General features: G+C 39.7%; 1 protein-coding gene across 2 annotated transcripts; it reads right to left on the bottom strand.

Moving 5' to 3' along the window:
* Positions 1-314: 314 nt before the first annotated feature.
* LOC120566759 (E3 ubiquitin-protein ligase TRIM21-like) lies at positions 315-9,810 on the bottom strand. Of its 2 annotated transcripts, none has more exons than XM_039813388.1 (3): positions 9,699-9,810; positions 6,408-6,690; positions 315-1,156 (listed from the first exon to the last, which is right to left on the bottom strand). In XM_039813388.1, the coding sequence occupies exons 2-3, from the start codon at positions 6,676-6,678 to the stop codon at positions 408-410; spliced, it is 1,020 nt and encodes a 339-aa protein (XP_039669322.1). In that variant the 5' UTR covers positions 6,679-6,690; positions 9,699-9,810; the 3' UTR covers positions 315-407. The 2 variants fall into 2 exon arrangements, with proteins under 2 accessions (XP_039669322.1, XP_039669332.1); XM_039813398.1 differs by having other exon boundaries at positions 6,408-6,687.
* Between the last annotated feature and the right edge of the window lie 8,336 nt (positions 9,811-18,146).

Here is an 18,146-nt window from a genome sequence, read left to right as displayed (position 1 = left end):
ATGGAGTGGCCAGCACAGTCACCAGACTTAAACCCCTTTGAGCTGGTTTGGGATGAACTGGACAGCAAAGTGAAAGCAAAGCAACCTACAAGTGCCACACATTTATGGGAACTTCTGCAACAGAGTTGGGAAAAACTTTCTGAAGAATATTTGATTTCCATTGTAGAAAGAATGCCACAAGTGTGTTCAGCTGTTATATCTGCCAAAGGGGGCTACTTTGATGAGTCAAAAATTTAGAATACATTTTGGTTTATAAATTGATTCCTTGATTTCTTTTTTAACTTAAATTGTTCATTTGTTCTATAATAAAAACCTGGAAAAATTGGGGTGTTCTAAAACCTTTGACCAGTAGTGTACATTTGTTCCCTTGATGGGAAATAAATGAATACCTGAAATGAGATCAGTGATTAGTTTACTCTGACAGGAGAGATGATCAAAGGAGCAGAGTTTTTACCACGATCATTATTACAGGGGCAGAAGTATGGGAAGAGGTTCTCAGTGAAGGAGCAGCCAGTAAAAGAGTAGATAAGAGCTGCAGCATCTACATCATAAAAGGAGACCAGACCCTCCTCATAATCGACAAACACCCCCACCTTCTTAGGAGAATACTTCAGAGAGAGACGGACTTGAGGGTCAGCAGCAGCTATGTACTCATTTCTATTTCTCAACAATAGAGTCCAGTTACCATACCGAGGGCTCGTTGTGATTCTTCCCTTCCTGTCGATCGACTCTCTGGCCACTCCTAAATCCCAATTACTCTTTCCTTTAACTTTAACCTCAAAATAAAATCTGCCTGAAGAAAAACTCTGTTTTCCTAAAACAATACAGTAAAGAGAAAATCTCTTTGGGTTGTCTGGGAGATTCTTCCTCACATCACTCTCATTCACTTCTTTCCCATCATCAGACAGGATGAGTTTAGGGTGTGCTGTATCAGGATCAAGAGTCACATCCACTGCATACTGCTGGACCCTCTTCAGCTCAGACATCCTGCCTTCCAGGGTCTCCACAGGATTGATCTGCTGAGTTCCAAAGCAGGAGACCAGACTCACCAGGAAGGACTTCCGGGCTTTCAGTTTGGTTCCAGTGCTGACGTCAGAGGGAACTTCTCCTGGCTTGGACACTTCTTCAGATGGCACATTGCTGGCAGCAGCCATAACTACAAGCAGTGTGAGAGAAAAAAAACACATGTAATTAAAAAGACAATTTTTATTATTTGTTTAAAAAGAAATGTGTGCATTTGTGGGCGTTATGGAGCCGTGTGTATGTGTGTGTGTGTGTGTGTGCGTGTGTGTGTGGCTAAGTGTATATGATGGAATAGTGTCATTATAATGGGACAAAGGCCACACAATTTAGACTTTCATGGTCAAAATGTTTCGTGTAATAAATGTGTAGATTATCCTTTGGACACTTGGATAGGCGCACTGAGCAATCCATTGGTTTAAAGTTTTTATTCTGTTTGTACCAGGGTTAAGTGGGACCTGGCAGGTGGGGGAACCCTAACATGTTGGTAACAGCTAGTTCACCTGTTACCAAGACTGTAGGTTTTGTGAAAACATTTTAACCTGGGTGTCTGGGGGTCTTCCCCAAAACGTTTTTAGCGTCAACACTTAATTTCTTGTCAAAATCGATGGAAAACATATTAACTAGAAAGAAGTAAGGCTGGATCCGAATATCCGACTATACCATAGCTGCTATACCTGCTATACCTTTTTAGCCCTATCTCCTGGACGCCTCCCGGTTTATTTCTCCCAGGAAACTCCCGTAATTTGTATGGCCCAAACTCCTTTATAAATAATCGGACCAATATGTTTGTGTAATGTTGACCAGTTGCCAGAGCTTGTATGAAACGCATCCTATTCACACAATCCACACACCATATACAATGTTCAACCTGTTTGTCACCTCAACCTGGCAACCTATAACCCTGAACCTGGCAACCTGTAACCCTCAACCTGGCAACCTGTAACCCAGTTGATCAGTTGATCTCTGCGCAAGCTTCGCGGAAAGTTCAGACCCGAAAGGTGAAGGCGGTGTTCCCGCAAAGAAATCAAAATATAACTGTAAATTTCAACAGTGTTGGGCGCAACAATTCACATGCATCTTACCTAGTCATATCAACAACCTCCATGCTTTTTGTCAAGGTGTGTTGCATTGATTTTAACGTAGCGCACAGCGGGAAAAATTATATTACCCAGCACATTAAAACACAGTGGCACCATCGAGCAGAAGAGGCACATAAAGTACGGTGGCCGGAAGTGCAATGCAACATTACAAAGAATGAAACACTTTTACATTTTGGAAAACAAATTTACATTTTGGAAAACAAATTTACATTTTGGAAAACAAATTTACATTTTGGAAAACAAATTTACATTTTGGAAAACAAAATAACATTTTAAAAAAACAAATTTACATTTTGGAAAACAAATTTACATTTTGGAAAACAAAATAACATTTTAGAAAACAAATTTACATTTTGGAAAACAAAATAACATTTTAGAAAACAAATTTACATTTGGAAAACAAAATAACATTTTCGAAACAAATTTACATTTTAGAAAAAATTTACAAATTACATTTTGGAAAACAAAATAACATTTTAGAAAACAAATTTACATTTTCGAAAACAAATTAACAAGATGCAAAACACTTTTACCAGTCCCGAAACAAATTTACAAATGACAGATTCTTCACGGAAGGGAATGTACCACATACCGGAAGTGATGAAGGTTTTGTATACATGTCGCCTTGACTACGGCAGTTATGGGTCGAATACGTCAATAGAGCCGCCATCTTGAAACACGAGGAGGCACGCCTTATATACTGTCTATGGGCGTCCTTAATGCATCAGCGTCAATGTAGGCAAAGGTCTAACGGAAATAAAATCACTATAATCCGTCAAAATCTCATGCGATGTTCTAGTTTTTTTAAACAAAAAGACAAAGAGACTAATTAATGTGTTAATACAAAGAATATTTATTATAATCAGTTCACAGATATGAGTACAAACGGAAACTTCACCCTTCTGAACTAAGAGGTTCTGCTTCAAAGTGAAGTTTAAACAGACTGAAATGTCCAGGCTCACTCCCCCACTAATGATTCATTTATTTCTGCATGTATTTATTTATTTAACGAGACTTTAAGTCGTGTTTCGTCGTCCACAGTCCGAGTCCCGGCAGACTCCCTTTAGGAAACCTGTGATTTAAACTTCAGCAGGCTGTGACAGTCCGCTCCGTTCAGTCCTGGATCTGATTCTCCCGGGCTTCCCTTCCCTCCAGCGGGCCCAGCAATACGGCCTGGGTCTCCAGCTGGGGGGTGTCGGTTTTGGCTCCCAGGAATGGACAGTGAGCTCCAGGTCCTGCAGCTGCAGACGGACTCAGCTGCCCCCTGCTGTAGCTTCGATCCGCCCGCGCTGTCGTCGTACGTTCCCTGTGTTTCCGTCAGGTCCGTCGCCATATAAAAACTCCAAACACCGACCACGCGTAAAGTCACCATAAACTTCATTCACGCCATATACTCCTCACAACAACACAAATTGACTGCGCTCACCAACAACACCTCATCACTTCCGGTATGTGGTACATTCCCCTTTCCGTGAAGATTCTGTCATTTGTAAATTTGTTTCGGGACTGGTAAAAGTGTTTTGCATCTTGTTAATTTGTTTTCTAAAATGTAAATTTGTTTTCGAAAATGTAAATTTGTTTTCTAAAATGTTATTTTGTTTTCCAAAATGTAAATTTGTTTTCCAAAATGTAAATTTGTTTTCTAAAATGTAAATTTGTTTTCTAAAATGTTATTTTGTTTTCCAAAATGTAAATTTGTTTTCTAAAATGTTATTTTGTTTTCCAAAATGTAAATTTGTTTTCCAAAATGTTATTTTGTTTTCCAAAATGTAAATTTGTTTTCCAAAATGTAAATTTGTTTTCCAAAATGTAAAAGTGTTTCATTCTTTGTAATGTTGCATTGCACTTCCCGGCCACCCAGTACATAAGGGGCACACAGGAGATTTCATCCTTCAACACGAAAGGACAGACAGAGGCAGAAAACGTGATGCAAGCTGAACTCCAGATGGCAATGTTTGTAGCACAGAAAAAAAATCCTTTTGTGTTTTGTGACGACTTCACTGCGAGTTTGGCAGGTATGTTCCCTGATTCTGCCATCGCCAAAAAATATTCCACTGGAAGGACCAAAACCACTCACCTCATCAAGGGGTTAAGTTTATCTGATTAGTAATGCTAGATTTACAATGTGGTAACTTTAGCCTTCTGACAGGAAAGATGTTGATATATCGCAACTTTTTGGGCAATGTTGCTGGGCAACAATTTCCCATTGAGCTTGGGCAACATCATTTCTATTTGAATGATTTTGATATTTATGGATAACGTTTAACTTTTGAGTCAATAAATCTGTGAGCTTCTGAAATTTTCAACAAATATGGCTTGTTATGGATTATTATCCATGACAGTGAAGCGAGGAAAAAGAGAAGTTGTCAGCAACTAGGTTGTTTCTTACGTTCAGAGCCTTGAACATGAACAGCTGTTTAAATTAAGTAATAATGACATACAGTAATTTCATACATAGTAACTGTATGCCTTTTTTATTTCCTTTAGTTTTACACTGAAAATGACTAACAATGAATGGAAAATGAATGACTATGGAATAACAGATCTTCGTCCTAACGTTACTGGAGCTACATTCGTATTCAAGTAAGCTATCTGTTAAGGACACAATTGCTAGGGCAGAATAGTTTTTACTCCGCTAAGTTATTATGTCCCAAACTGGACATTTTACCTCATCACATGCTTAAAAGAAACAACTAACATCTATTTTTATGTGCTATTATTATTAACAGTTGTGTTCAAAATAATAGCAGTCCAACAACAACAACCTCATAAATCAAATTTTTTGGTAGAAGTGATATTTCTACATGGCAAATAATTTACTAGTAAGTGTTGTAGAGTCATAGAAAACCAACAGACTCAACAGTCATGACATGCATGCTGCTCATTCTGTGTAATTGAATCTGTAATTGAAAGGGGCATGTTCAAAATAATAGCAGTGTTGTGTTCACTTAGTGAGGTGATTGATTCTGTGAAGATGCAGGCATCAATTATGGCCCATATTTAAGGAAGGAAGGAAGCAAATATTGTGCATGCTGGTTATAGTGCATTTCACACTGAAATACTCAGCAAAATGGGTCATTCCAGTCATTGCTCTGAGGAACAGCAGACTTTGATTAAAAAGTGGATTGGAGAGGGGAAAACATTTAAAGAAGTGCAAAATCTATAGGCTGCTCAGCCAAAATGATTTCAAATGCCTTGAAATGGCATCCAAAGTCTGAATGACGTGGGAAAAAATGGTCAACTACCATTCGAATGGATCGAAGAAAAGCCAAAATGGCAAAGGCTCAACCAATGATCAGCTCCAGGAAAATCAAAGAAGACTTAAAGTTACCTGTGTGTATGTGAAGCAAAGCTATCAGCTAGAAGCCCCCGCAAAGTCCCATTGCTGAAAAAAAGACATGTACTGAATAGGTTGAAATTTGCCAAAGGACACATTGACTGGTCAAAGGAGAATTCTGTGGACTGATGAGAGCAAAATTGTTCTTTTTGGGTCTATGGGCCGCAGCCGTTTGTCCGACGACCCACATGCACTGAATTAAATGTCTGTAACCTGTAGGCATGGCTTGGGAGTGGACTCGTAGGGAAGCGAAGCAAGTGCATTCTGGGAGTTTCACATTTCTACTACATCAATGACACAATTTAATACATATTCATCTTTCCAGTGGTGAAATATCCTTTTAATGAATTCTCAATTGAGGAGCATTTAGGATTACACAGTACAGTGTAGGTGCCATCCCAACCATCTGAAGTTCCTGTCTTCCTGAAGGTTTATTTAAACTCATGCTGGAGGCATTAGGTTTAGCTGAACCTTATAAAAACCTGAAAGATATTACGGGCGCCTAAAACAGACAGGCAGAATGTGTTATGTGTTGACTTTCTCTGTGACCTTGGCAGTCTTATCATACAGCTGTTACGTTAGAGACACAGAGTGGAAGTACTTCTCCACCTGGAAAGGTTATATTAGCCACTGACCTGAATGAGACCTGGGTAACACTATCTCAATTTACAGAGCATGAGCTTGAAATTCCACTACAGTAATGTTACAACAAATAGACTACACTGAAATGAATGTTAATGTTTTTTTTTCTCTATAAAATAGTTTTTTATCTGTTTACAATCTTAAATGATTCATGGCGTCGTTTACAGCTGGAGAATATGTTGCTGCCGAGTGCACAAGTTGTATTAGCAGGTCACAAATAACAATCTGTTTCCTTACAAGTATTGTGTTTCTCATGTCCACCCACTCTTTCTTCCTGAAAATAGAAATGAAAAAGGGTGACTGACCTTGTGGTCCTGAGATGGTGTCTGGCAGTCTCTGCACCAGATCATTCCTGTTGATCTCCTCTAAAACCTTCTTGCTCACCTTCAGAGCTCCTTGATGTTTATAGGTTTTCACCATCACATCCACCGTGTCCTGCCTTTCTGCGTTCTCCAACTTGGACACTTTGATGCTTTGGTAGCCGTCCAGGATGTCTTGCTGCAGACACCATTTGAATTTCTTAAATTCCTCTTCTTTTAAATCCTCTAAAGTGTTGAAAAGGTCCAATGCCGTCATCGAGGCTTCCTGCTAAAATCAGAAAATTTTGTCAAACTGAAAGAAAACTGAAACACAAATGTAGCAGAATTGGCATATAGCCACATAGAAATTCACGAGAAGTCATCCTTCCACCCAGAAGCTGTGAACAAAGTTGCTGTGCTGAATCACACCGCACACCGATCAGTGCCCTGCACTCAGACGCGGTTGTGAAGGAGCAGAATACTGGCAGATACATATATACACAGAGCCTGTGTAACGTAGTTTGTTTAGACTCAACATGGGCCGTGGACCGTGGATCGTGGACCCCCCCAACTCCCAGCATCCCAGCACCCCCTACCGAAAATGTCTTCCCATGCCTCTGCTGACAATAATGTTTTAACGTTATGTTTAGAGTCAAAACTCTGCAACAGCTTAAATCATGTCACTGACGTTAACACTTAAAGTGATGGTTCGGAGTAATTTACCCTAGGGTCCTTTGCACCATGACCTCGAGCCAAACACCCCCCCAGAAGCTTTTTTCACCTGGGTCTAACATTGGCCGAGTTAGCGTAGAGTAGCGTTAGCCGCTGAATAGCTTAGCGCGGGGCTAATGGACCCACGTTTGTATCTCTTAAATGACCCCACTAATAATCGCCGAAAGTATACCAAAGGTCTACACTAGTATATATAGGTTATGCACTCATAAAACGATGAAGATTGGAAAGTTTGTAAGTACACCAGAAGTTTATGTAAATAACACTTGCCTGCTGGCTTCTGCTCTCTGCTGTTGTTGTTGCTGCTGTGAGATGAGTGCTTAGGGACGTCTACAAATTACAACACCGAAAAGAGATGCAACAAAAAATTTTTTTAATTTAACTTATTTTTTAAAGTAAGTGCTGTAATATAACTAGCAGGAGACAAGTAATAATTGAGGTAAGTTTGGAGACATTACCTTATTTAATCATTAAATTAATACATATTTTTGTTGTATCTCTTTTCGGTAGTAATTTGTAGACAGCCCTAAGCACTCGTCTAACTGCAGGTAGCAGCAGCAGCAGCAACAGAGAGCAGAATAGAGCAGGCAAGTGTTCATAAACTTCTGGTGTACTTACAAACTTTCCAATCCATCGTTTTAGGAGTGCATAACCTATATATTTGTACTAGTGTAGACCTTTGGTATCATTTCGGGCAATTAGTAGGGGTCAGTTAAGAGATACAAACGTGGTCCCATGCTATGTCGTCATTCAGCGGCTAACGCTACTCTACGCTAACTCGCCCAATGTTAGACCCAGGTGAAAAAAGCTTCTGGGGGGGTGTTTGGCTCGAGGTCATGGTGCAAAGGACCCTAGGGTAAATTACTCCGAACCATCACTTTAACGTTACTTACTTTCTCTTCTTCATCCCCTGTGGGATAGAAGGCTGCAAAGAGATCTCTCTATTATATTTAATGCTCGGCAACACGCTACGCATCGGCCCATGACAGGTGCATCTTGTCCAGCAGCTCCTCCAATTATTAGAAACACCAGCTAGCAGGGCCGTTCCTAGCTTTTTGGAGGCCCTGTGTAAAACTTGTTTTTCTTTTGCATAGGGCCCCCAAAAGGGCCAACTTGTTCTTAAGAAAGAACAGTCCTGTGGTTGTCACGTGAGACGTTACGCTGTGAGCCTGGGCGAGCAAAGTGAGAGAGCGATACTGACCCATAAATGAGATCGTTTCTCAGCGTTTAAGTTCTAATTTACAAATAAATTAACATTAACTCAAGATGATTTTGAGGAGAAGGGCACTTTTCCTCCTCTGCATTTCATTCATTGCATTTGGAATAGGTTTATGACCAATTTAGGATGAGATGAGAACATTTCTCTTAGTTTGATAACAATAAAGTATAATTAGGCTTTGCTGTTAGCTTGCCGACTCATTTAGAAAAATACTCTGCCCTTTTCACCATTTCCATAACTTTAAGTTATTTAAACTTGTGTTTAAATAACATTGTGTTATTGTGTTATTTAACATGTCTTTTGTTGCACCTTGCAAACCAAGCTAGCTAGCTGGCAATAGCTGGTAATTTAAGGGAAAGTCTGCCCATTTTCTGTACTGCCGTACATGCAGATAAATGGCACCAGTACCCGGAGGCCTAAGGGCACAATGGCAGGAGCATCTGATCTTGACTGTGACAACCCTCCGTTTGCCAGCTGTCATTTTGCCAGATTCTTGACTGAAGTTTTTATGTGGCAGTATTGTCACACGCTAGCCATGCCATTTTTGCCCAAATTAGGATTATCCGGCACCAGTGACTGACAGAGACAAACTGCAAGTTTCAACTTGTCCCTTCAGAAACCCCTGGATGTGTTTTTACTGTCTGTACGTCAGGATTAAAAGACTCCTTTGCTGATAATAATAATAATAATAATAATAATAATAATAATAATAATAATTATACTACTACTACTACTACTACTACTAATAATAATAATAATAATAATAATAATAAATATATTTTATCTTGTTGTTGAGGACATGTGTCCACAAATCAAGACACATTTACACTTTTGATGGGATGAAGTTTGTGACACACACCTGCCAATCAAAAACAACTATCTGCCTTCACAAACGGTTCTGAGTAGTTTTGTAGAGTCAGAAGTTTCAGAGAATAAAGTATTCAGGCTGATGGAGACGTTCTGACACTCGCTCATATCTCAGCAGTGAAGTCAGCAGAGATTAAAATCTAACTTCTTTCCTGGTGATGATTAAATCTAACTCCATTGACTTAGTGTATTTTATGAACAATGATGTCTCCTTTGTTACGTCCTACAGTCTGCTGCCGATTGTGTGTATGTATGTATGTGTATGTGTGAAAATTACTTACCTCAACTAAACATAAAAAGGCTCATTTTGGCCAAAATGTCACACATCATAGAATACTTACTGAGTTACTTCAGATCTACAAACTGTTTACAGTGGTGCTGAAAGAATGTATCACTGCTCCCATCTTAAGTCATATTATGTAGCCCCAAAATATCACAAATGATAGCCGAGTTTCTTCATCAAAGGTGTGTAATGTTACCTGTCAGGCTGCTCCGCTGTTAAAGTCCCGTTCAGATGAGGTCAGAGAGACGTGGTACCTTCATCAGCAGACACTGACAGATGCTGCTGCTGTCTGAGTTCATCTGACTCCTCCTAACACCTTTATATCTAGAAGTGTCCTATGACATGTGAGCAGGACCCAGTCACACCTGTAGGGCTGCCAGTCAGCGCTCTGATTGGACAGTTTTCAGGTTAATTATGTAATGTGGGAGGAACAGTCTGAACTCATAACAACATGTACAAACCTCGATTTTCATTCCAAGGAAACTGAAGTAGGAATGTTATCTGTTCAGCGTTGACTCGCCTCTTACTGCAGCTCTGTTGTTAGGTTTTGTTTCTTCGTATGTTTTTATTACTTTAGTTACGAACAGATTTTTCCCTGGCTTAACATAAGGTGATGTTGGTACTGTACCTGTAACTTCTATGTGAGGTAATTTTGAGGGGAAACACTGAGCTGTGAGGTGTGAATTTCTTGTTTTTGACTGACCCCGTTGGGACTGGTCATTAGAAAAGGACTGTTGGTAAGCTAATGTTAGCTTTGTGTTAGCAAGCTAAGGCACTTCAAAACATGATACTGTATAGCTTTTTCCAGATGTATTACAGAAACATAGTTAGCCTAAAACAACAACTCACCCTTCGTCTTCATGCAGCAGGTTCCTGTGCACGGTGAACCAACAGGTTTGAAGGGCGACCTGTGAGCAGGCCACCCCACCCCAACGTCCCACGGAAATGTACCCGAAACACTAACATTAGCCACCATAAGCTACTGGTCATAACAGACCAATAAAAGTATCAGTAAAGCCCCTTAGTGTATTGTAATTGAGAAAAGATGTGTTTCATTTCATATCATTTGTGCTTTTCATTTGTAAAAGTAAAATAATTGTTTTTTTTTTCCTTTCTCTGAAGAGTTGGTTAGTTTCACTTTAACTAATTTAACCAGCACTCACAGTCCATCATGGTGACCTTTGACATCCACAGTCGAGCTGTCCAAACCGAAATCATTCATTCTAGCCACATTGTTGACATGCTCCAATAAATCATGACATTCAACATAAATCTCATGGTTTACTGCATTTTGCTTAGTCCATTAAAGGGGAACTCTTTTACACATCATGGTCTGCTTGCAGGTTTTGGGGAGTACTCCTGCATATGTGGAAACGGTTGTAGAACCTTTTATGGTTTTAGAGGGAGCTATGTGAAGTCTTGAATTAAATTGCCTCATGTGACTTGAGTCTATGTCATTGGGGGGCTGATGACTACAAATTTGAAAATAAAAATAATGTGGGAGTGTTGAGTTAGAGAGCTCGAACAGCAGCAGCCGGCAGGCAGGCAAAGAGCTCAGAGCTGCACTGCTGCCACGCTTAAACAACCTGGAAACACAACAAACAGGTGCTCAAGGTTAAACTAAGGTAAACTCCAGGTTAAACTAAGGTAAACTATGGTTTAACCATGTATCAGCTAATTTAAATATCTCATGTTACTGTATTGTGTGAACAGTTAACTTCATTTAATGTTGGATGAGGCGTTTTCTTTTGCAGGTGCAAATGTTCAACCAAAACAAGTTCCTTCCTGAGACTATTTAGCAGAGTCACCGTCACTGTGTCTGGAGCTTAGCGCCGCCCAAGAGCTAATGGCAGCTACTAGCATTGTTTGAACCCAGATAGGCGATTGGTCATTTACAACAACAACCGCTGCTCCCATGATAGAATGATAGAGAGATGCTTCATCCACTTCACCTGCTAAGTATGTTTTGAAAGTGCCTTCCTTTTTCCAAAAAATTTCCAATGACCTGCACAAAAGACCAACAGGCAGAAAAACATTTTTACAAGACGATTGTAAAAGAAGTCGAGATTGCGTGCAGCAGGAAAGGACCTTTGCTTTGTGTGCTTCACTTCTCGTTTCTGGGAACACGTGCCAGCTGCTGACTCCGCTGAGAGACATGTAAGCACGCGCTGCTAACATCTTACAATTAATCTTCTCTAAGCCTACAACACTTATGCAATAAGAAGCTATGCTTTTAATGTCTTAATCAGTTGCATGTTTTCATACATAAGGAGCTTTACACACAGGTTGTAATTCTAGTTCAAGTGAATTGTAGCACACCACAGTCAACTCTAATCAAATAAAACTATGTTTATAATAATCTAATTTCCCACCAAATAGTGGCTAGCAAAAATGCTGCGTTACTAACTAAATAATACCCAGAGTGGGGAATGTCAAGCCCTGAATGTAGGCCTATGTAATGAAATGCATACAAAAACACATTTCTGACTACCTTACCAATTTACTACATTTGGGACCTCCAAAGAGTTTAAACTGCAGAAACACTGAAGCCTAAAAACAAGAAGAAACAAAAAAGGTTAATGAACTCGTGATTTTGTTTGTTTGGTGGTCAGTGTGGCAGCAGTACAGTAACTTTGTCTCATCATTCCTTTGTGTTGTGATCCATCTAGTGGTCGTTCTGTGTCACAACACCAGTTAGTGATCTACATGGAGGCCTGTTGTTGCTGCTTCTGTGTAGCAGGGAGTCATGGAGATGTGCTCGGACAAGAAGAAGGCTATCAGCTCTCAAATGTTCAGTTTAAATTAATACCCTGCATTTATCAATTATTGTTGTTTGACTCTTTCAGAGAGATTATACATTTGTTGTCAGTATTGAAATGTGGTTTTAAACAATAATGTCAACTTACAACATAGAAAACTAAAGTTATTGTTATTGTCAGACACCTGCAAGAAGAAGCTCTGCAGAACAACTATAGATGAAAACAGGAAAAATGTCTTAGGTACTATGGCAGGCCGTTTTAACATTTAATCGAACCACACTCCTATTTGTAATTATATTTAAGATATTTATAATATGATTTCACCTAGTCAAAATTATATTCTAACTAGTCAGAATGGTAATTAAAGATATCCACAATAACATTCTTACTTGTAGCAATTATTTTTCAAGACATCTACAACTTTGATTGTACTAGTCAAAACTAAATTTACGTTCTTAAAAGGTTTAAGGCCGTTTAGAGGGCATTCACACCTTAAAGTCCGAACCAAGGTCTGGACCAAAGTTCATGTTTTTGTTACAATGCATACATTTTCTTCCGGTAAGTTTTGGTTTCACACTGCAGTTATGCAAGCGCACTACAGAACTATACATGACAAAACTATCCTATACGTGAGCTATGTCTCCCGATTCTTGTAACTGATTGGTTTGTAGACGGGCTTCCCCATTCTCTCATATCCTCTCTCTGTGTTGGAGTTTTTTCAAATGATATACCTCTTTTGGTCGTACCAAATTTCGGCTGTTTGTCCCGGTCCGTGGTCCAGGGTTTGTTTCACACCTGAGATTTTGGTTCGGATCAAACTGAAAAGTACGAAAGTCCGGACCAAACAAAATACGTGTGAAAGCCCCCTTTAGTAGCAAAACTTGATATTTATTGTAGATATCTGTATTTAATTTTTCCTAGTTAGAAATAACTTTCTAGATATCTGCAATAGATTTTATTAGAATATGTCCACATCCTGTTGTGTAGACCAGTTTTTATTGAAGAACAGCACTGCTAACAAAGGTCTGCTTACTGTACATTTCCTCCAGCTGCTTCACATTACAGTTTTTGCCCATTGCTTGAACACTATAGACCCATGCTTAGACTAAAGTAACACACCTTGAAGCTTTTGTTACCATACCTCAAACACATGTACCCATACCTTAAACAAAAGCGCTGCTTTGCACTCTAGTTGCAATTCTGCAACACACTTACTCCTTTATGCAACACACTTGGTCCTGCATACTACACTCTATTTCATACATAAGACACTTCGTTCAAAAATGTAATCTCAGGGTGCCATTTGGAAAACACATTAGGGCTGCACAATTAATCGAATTTTAATCACGATCACGATTTTGACTTCCCACGATCAAATTTACGTGATCGAGCGATATTTAAAATGCGTCATTCCGTTCATAGAACGCTCCTTACCAAAGTTTTGCAAAGCCAATCTAGCGCTCCACAAACCACTGTCTGATCACGTACCTCCATGAGCCAATCAGAGTTGTTCCCTGCACCGCGCAGCTTAGTTTTTAGATGTAGACAGTCCCAGAGGACAGAGTAATGTGAGGAAAATTCCACAACGGGTATACACACAGCAGTCGGTCATCATAAGCCGGTCACAATGTTTACGAGTTTACCAGTAAACGCAACATTTTGTCCCGTCTGTTTTGTTTTTCAGACAACAGCAGTGACCAGTGCTAGTTTGTGTCTTTTAGATCATAGCTTTAGCAGCAGACTGTTGGACGTCCCACTGTTGGAATCCTCTATAGTGAAATACAGTCACACCGTTTAGCTGTCAGCATTTTAGCCGTTTTTAATCCAGTTACTACTGTAGCTAATGGTAGGCTAAAGTCACCTGCTGTGTAACGTGTTATTAGTGTTTACTGTAGCTAGCTAATGGTAGGCTAACGTTACCTGCTGTGTAACGTGTTATTAGTGTTTACTGTAGCTAGCTAATGGTAGGCTAACGTTACCTGCTGTGTAACGTGTTATTAGTGTTTACTGTAGCTAGCTAATGGTAGCACGTTACCGCTGTGTAATGTGCTATTAGTGTTTACTAGCGTGACATGCAGCGACGTTTATGTTGCCTCTAACGTGGGTTTCGGAGCATCAGAGCGCAACGCAGACATGTAGCTAAGACACCGAAATCCGCGTTGCTATTTCGTCAGGTAGATACCTTACGGCAAACGTGCATGTATGGAATGCGGTCGCACAACAACTGAAATGCCATACTCATTCACAGTATCCTTCAATAAAGGAGGAATGTAGCACAATATGGATGTAAAAGCAGTTATAATTAGCCTATGTGACAATAAAATTTGTTTTGGTTAAATCAACAAATAATCGTGATAATTAATCGTGATCTCAATATTGATCAAAATAATCGTGATTATCATTTTGGCCATAATTGTGCAGCCCTAAAACACATGTATCCAAAATACAAAACACATCGGGTAATTGCAACCACTCAAATACACACCTGAAGGCACTTACTTGCAAAACTGAACACCAATCAGCCAGCTACAAAAAGCCCTCAGTTTAGCCATTTCAAGAACTTTGCAAGCATGGATGGAGGGAGAGCAAGAGGCAGAGGTAGAGCAAGAGGAAGAGGAAGAGGAGGAGGACATTGTCAAGGTTGAAGAGGCCATGCACGGACCGCTATTTCTGATGATATAAGAGCAACTTTGGTGGACCATGTCATCAACCATGGCCTGACTATGAGGGAAGCTGGGCAGAGAGTCCACCCACATCTAAGCTGCTTCACAGTGGCATCTGTAATAAGAACATTCCGACTAGAAAACAGGTATGTCTTCACCTCTCTACCTTCTACTCTGCTCAGATGGTATTTACAGCACTTTACTGCAGTATATCACATTACCACATCACGTGTACAGGGAATTGCAGGGTGCTAATGCTCGTTTTGCAGCCAAAGTGGTAGTTTTTGTGATACATACCATGATTACTTATATTGAGATGGTTCAGTACAGTGGATGATACAGTATATACAGTAAAGTACTGTAAGAAAAAGAAGCAAACCGATGACAATTTGTGGTTGTATTTCTCTAGAATGACTAGAAGACCTTCTGGGGGAGGATGCCAACTCCTGTTCACACAACAGCAGGAACTTACCGTTGTGGACCTAGTGAGGGCAGACAATGCCATCCGTCTCCACCAGCTACGACAGAAAATACTTGCAGACAGGCAAGTGTTCAACAACATAAACCATGTGAGAATCACCACCATCAGACGCATCTTGGGAAAACACAACATCACCATGAAGCAGCTCTACAGGGTCCCATTTGAGAGGAACAGTGTCCGGGTCAAATGACTTCGAGCTGAATATGTACGGGTAAGTGTAACTGTCCTTTACATTTACAATACAGTATTGGTGAAATCCAGTAGCAGCTGAATATGTACCATATCAGTACCACATGGATCCATTCGGAGAGCTACACAGGTACCTGTGTGATGGGGTGAGGGTCCTGTATGTGTAGCACTGTAGTACAGTACTATGTTTGTTTTTTTTGTTACAGAGAATCTTGGCCATGGATGGAGCTGCACAGCCTCATGAATTCATTTTCATTGATGAAGCTGGATTCGACCTGAGCAAAATAAGACGACGGGGTTGTAATGTAATTGGCCACAGGGCAATTGTGCACGTCCCGGGGCAGCACGGGGGTAATATCACATTGTATGCCGCCATAAGCCTTTGAGGGCTTCTGCATCATCATGCAAAACTAGGTCCATACAATAGCCAACATATACTCACATTTCTAGATGCTCTCCATAATATAGTCGTACAGAACAGACCAGATCAGTCCAGGTTTGTGGTGGTATGGGATAATGTCAGTTTCCATCGGGCTGCTCTGGTCCAGGCCTGGTTCACCAACCACAATCAATTTGAAGTGGTATACTTGCCCCCTTACTCACCATTTTTAAACCCTATAGAGGAATTCTTTTCGGCTTGGAGATGGCGTGTATATGACCGCCAACCACATGCCCGCATGCCTCTTCTGCAGGCAATGGAACAGGCCTGCAGCGACATTCAGGTGACAGCAATCCATGGATGGTTTCGACATGCAAGGGGATATTTTCCCCGGTGCCTAGCAGGAGAAGACATTGCTTGCAATGTCGATGAGGTCCTGTGGCCAGACCCCAACAGACGGCGGGATCCATGAGCCCACGTATGCACAATTGCCATGATTTTCTGTGTTTACAGTATAGTGTTTTTTCTATTATTTTTTTTTGCTTTATCTGAATTCATGTTACTGCAATGTACAGTGCTGCAATGTAAAATATTGAGTAGGCCTATTTGCTTTGTTGGTTGTTTGAAAATGTGCCTCCTGAAAATATGCTTTCTGAATAAACACTGAAAATCAAAGACTAGTGTGTTCCCCCTGATCTGAAAGTGTATGCATATGATGCAAGTATGTGTCATTTTGTCATCAGAGTTACATTTTGACGGAATGTTAGGTTTTGATAGCAGAATTTAGGTTTTGATAGTAGATAGATAGTTTCAATTTGACACAGATGTGAATAGTATATTTCCCAGTGTTGTGTCATGTTTACTTGTGTGTAGAGTTTTGGCACAATGAGCGAAGTTTTGCAAAATGTGTTCAAGTAACGGGCAAAAACTGTAAAAGCCTCCCACTGGTTATCTGGGGGGAAGCTTTTATTGTGAAACAGCCAGAGGAATTAGAGGAAGCAGTGTGTAGGACGCAATCAGGAAACAGTACCTAAATCCAGAATAAACTTTAGATATCTGCAATAGATGTCTTACTAGGAAGTACTTCGATTTCAGATATCTATAATCCAGTTGTTAATAGTCATCATTTTAATTTCAGAAATCCCCAAAAAATAAAAACAGATAGACATGCAATTGCATATTTACTAGTCATAATGCCAACTCGGGTTATCCATAATTACATTTGTAGTCAAAATGTACTTTAGATATTCAAAATGACATTCATGATATCTGAAATTAAAATGATGACTCGTAACAACTGGATTGTAGATATCTGAAACTGGAGATCTTCCTAGTAAGAAATCTATTGAAGTATTATAGAATGTTGATCTGATGATGATTGATTCAATTTTAAGACGACTTTCCACATAGTACCAGACATAAGGGAACAACATCAGAGGAGGAAGAGCTTCAGATTGGTTTTAGCATTTTTAAAAAAAAGTCAAAATGTTGAGAATTTTCAACATTATCCTCAACATTTTCACTTTATTCTCCATATTTCAAAGTTATTGCTAAAATATATAGACCCTATTCTCGAAATGGGATTTAGACTTCACTTCAAATTCTTTTTCAACATTTTTACTTTATTCTGAAAATGCAAAAAAAACTTATTTTTCTTATGCCTGGCACTTATACTGAAAGTTCAACTTCATTCTCAACATTATGAATGTTTACGAAATTCAAAAAAATAAATAAAGATCATCCTTGACTGAACTACAACTTGTGTGTAAACCTGCTTTTCTGTTAGAGCTCAAGCCCGACCCAGCCGGAGACCGTGCACGTTGTGACACATTACACATTACATTAATGTAACACATTACCTGGAATTATGAGCCCGAGCCCGATTTCAACCCAACACTTTTTTAATCCGTGGGCCGTTATAACTGACGTTCTCAACTACAATTCAGAGTTGTTTGAACTGCAAAAATCTGTTTAAAATTATCTTAATGAATAATGCAACAGGAGCGAAGCATGTAAACTGTGTTGTTTGTTTATTCAGAATGGAACGGATTGCAAATGGATCTGAATGAAGAAACGTAAAAAACTCAACGTATTTCTCTGTGAGGGCTTGCCCGCTTGCCTAGCCCTCAGGGGTAACCTATGCTTGGAGAACTAACAAAAGAGGACGTTGAAG

The sequence above is a fragment of the Perca fluviatilis genome, chromosome 1, assembly GCF_010015445.1.
Source record: "Perca fluviatilis chromosome 1, GENO_Pfluv_1.0, whole genome shotgun sequence".
Classification (NCBI taxonomy): Eukaryota; Metazoa; Chordata; class Actinopteri; order Perciformes; family Percidae; genus Perca; species Perca fluviatilis.
This window is presented reverse-complemented; position numbering and strand designations above follow the sequence as displayed.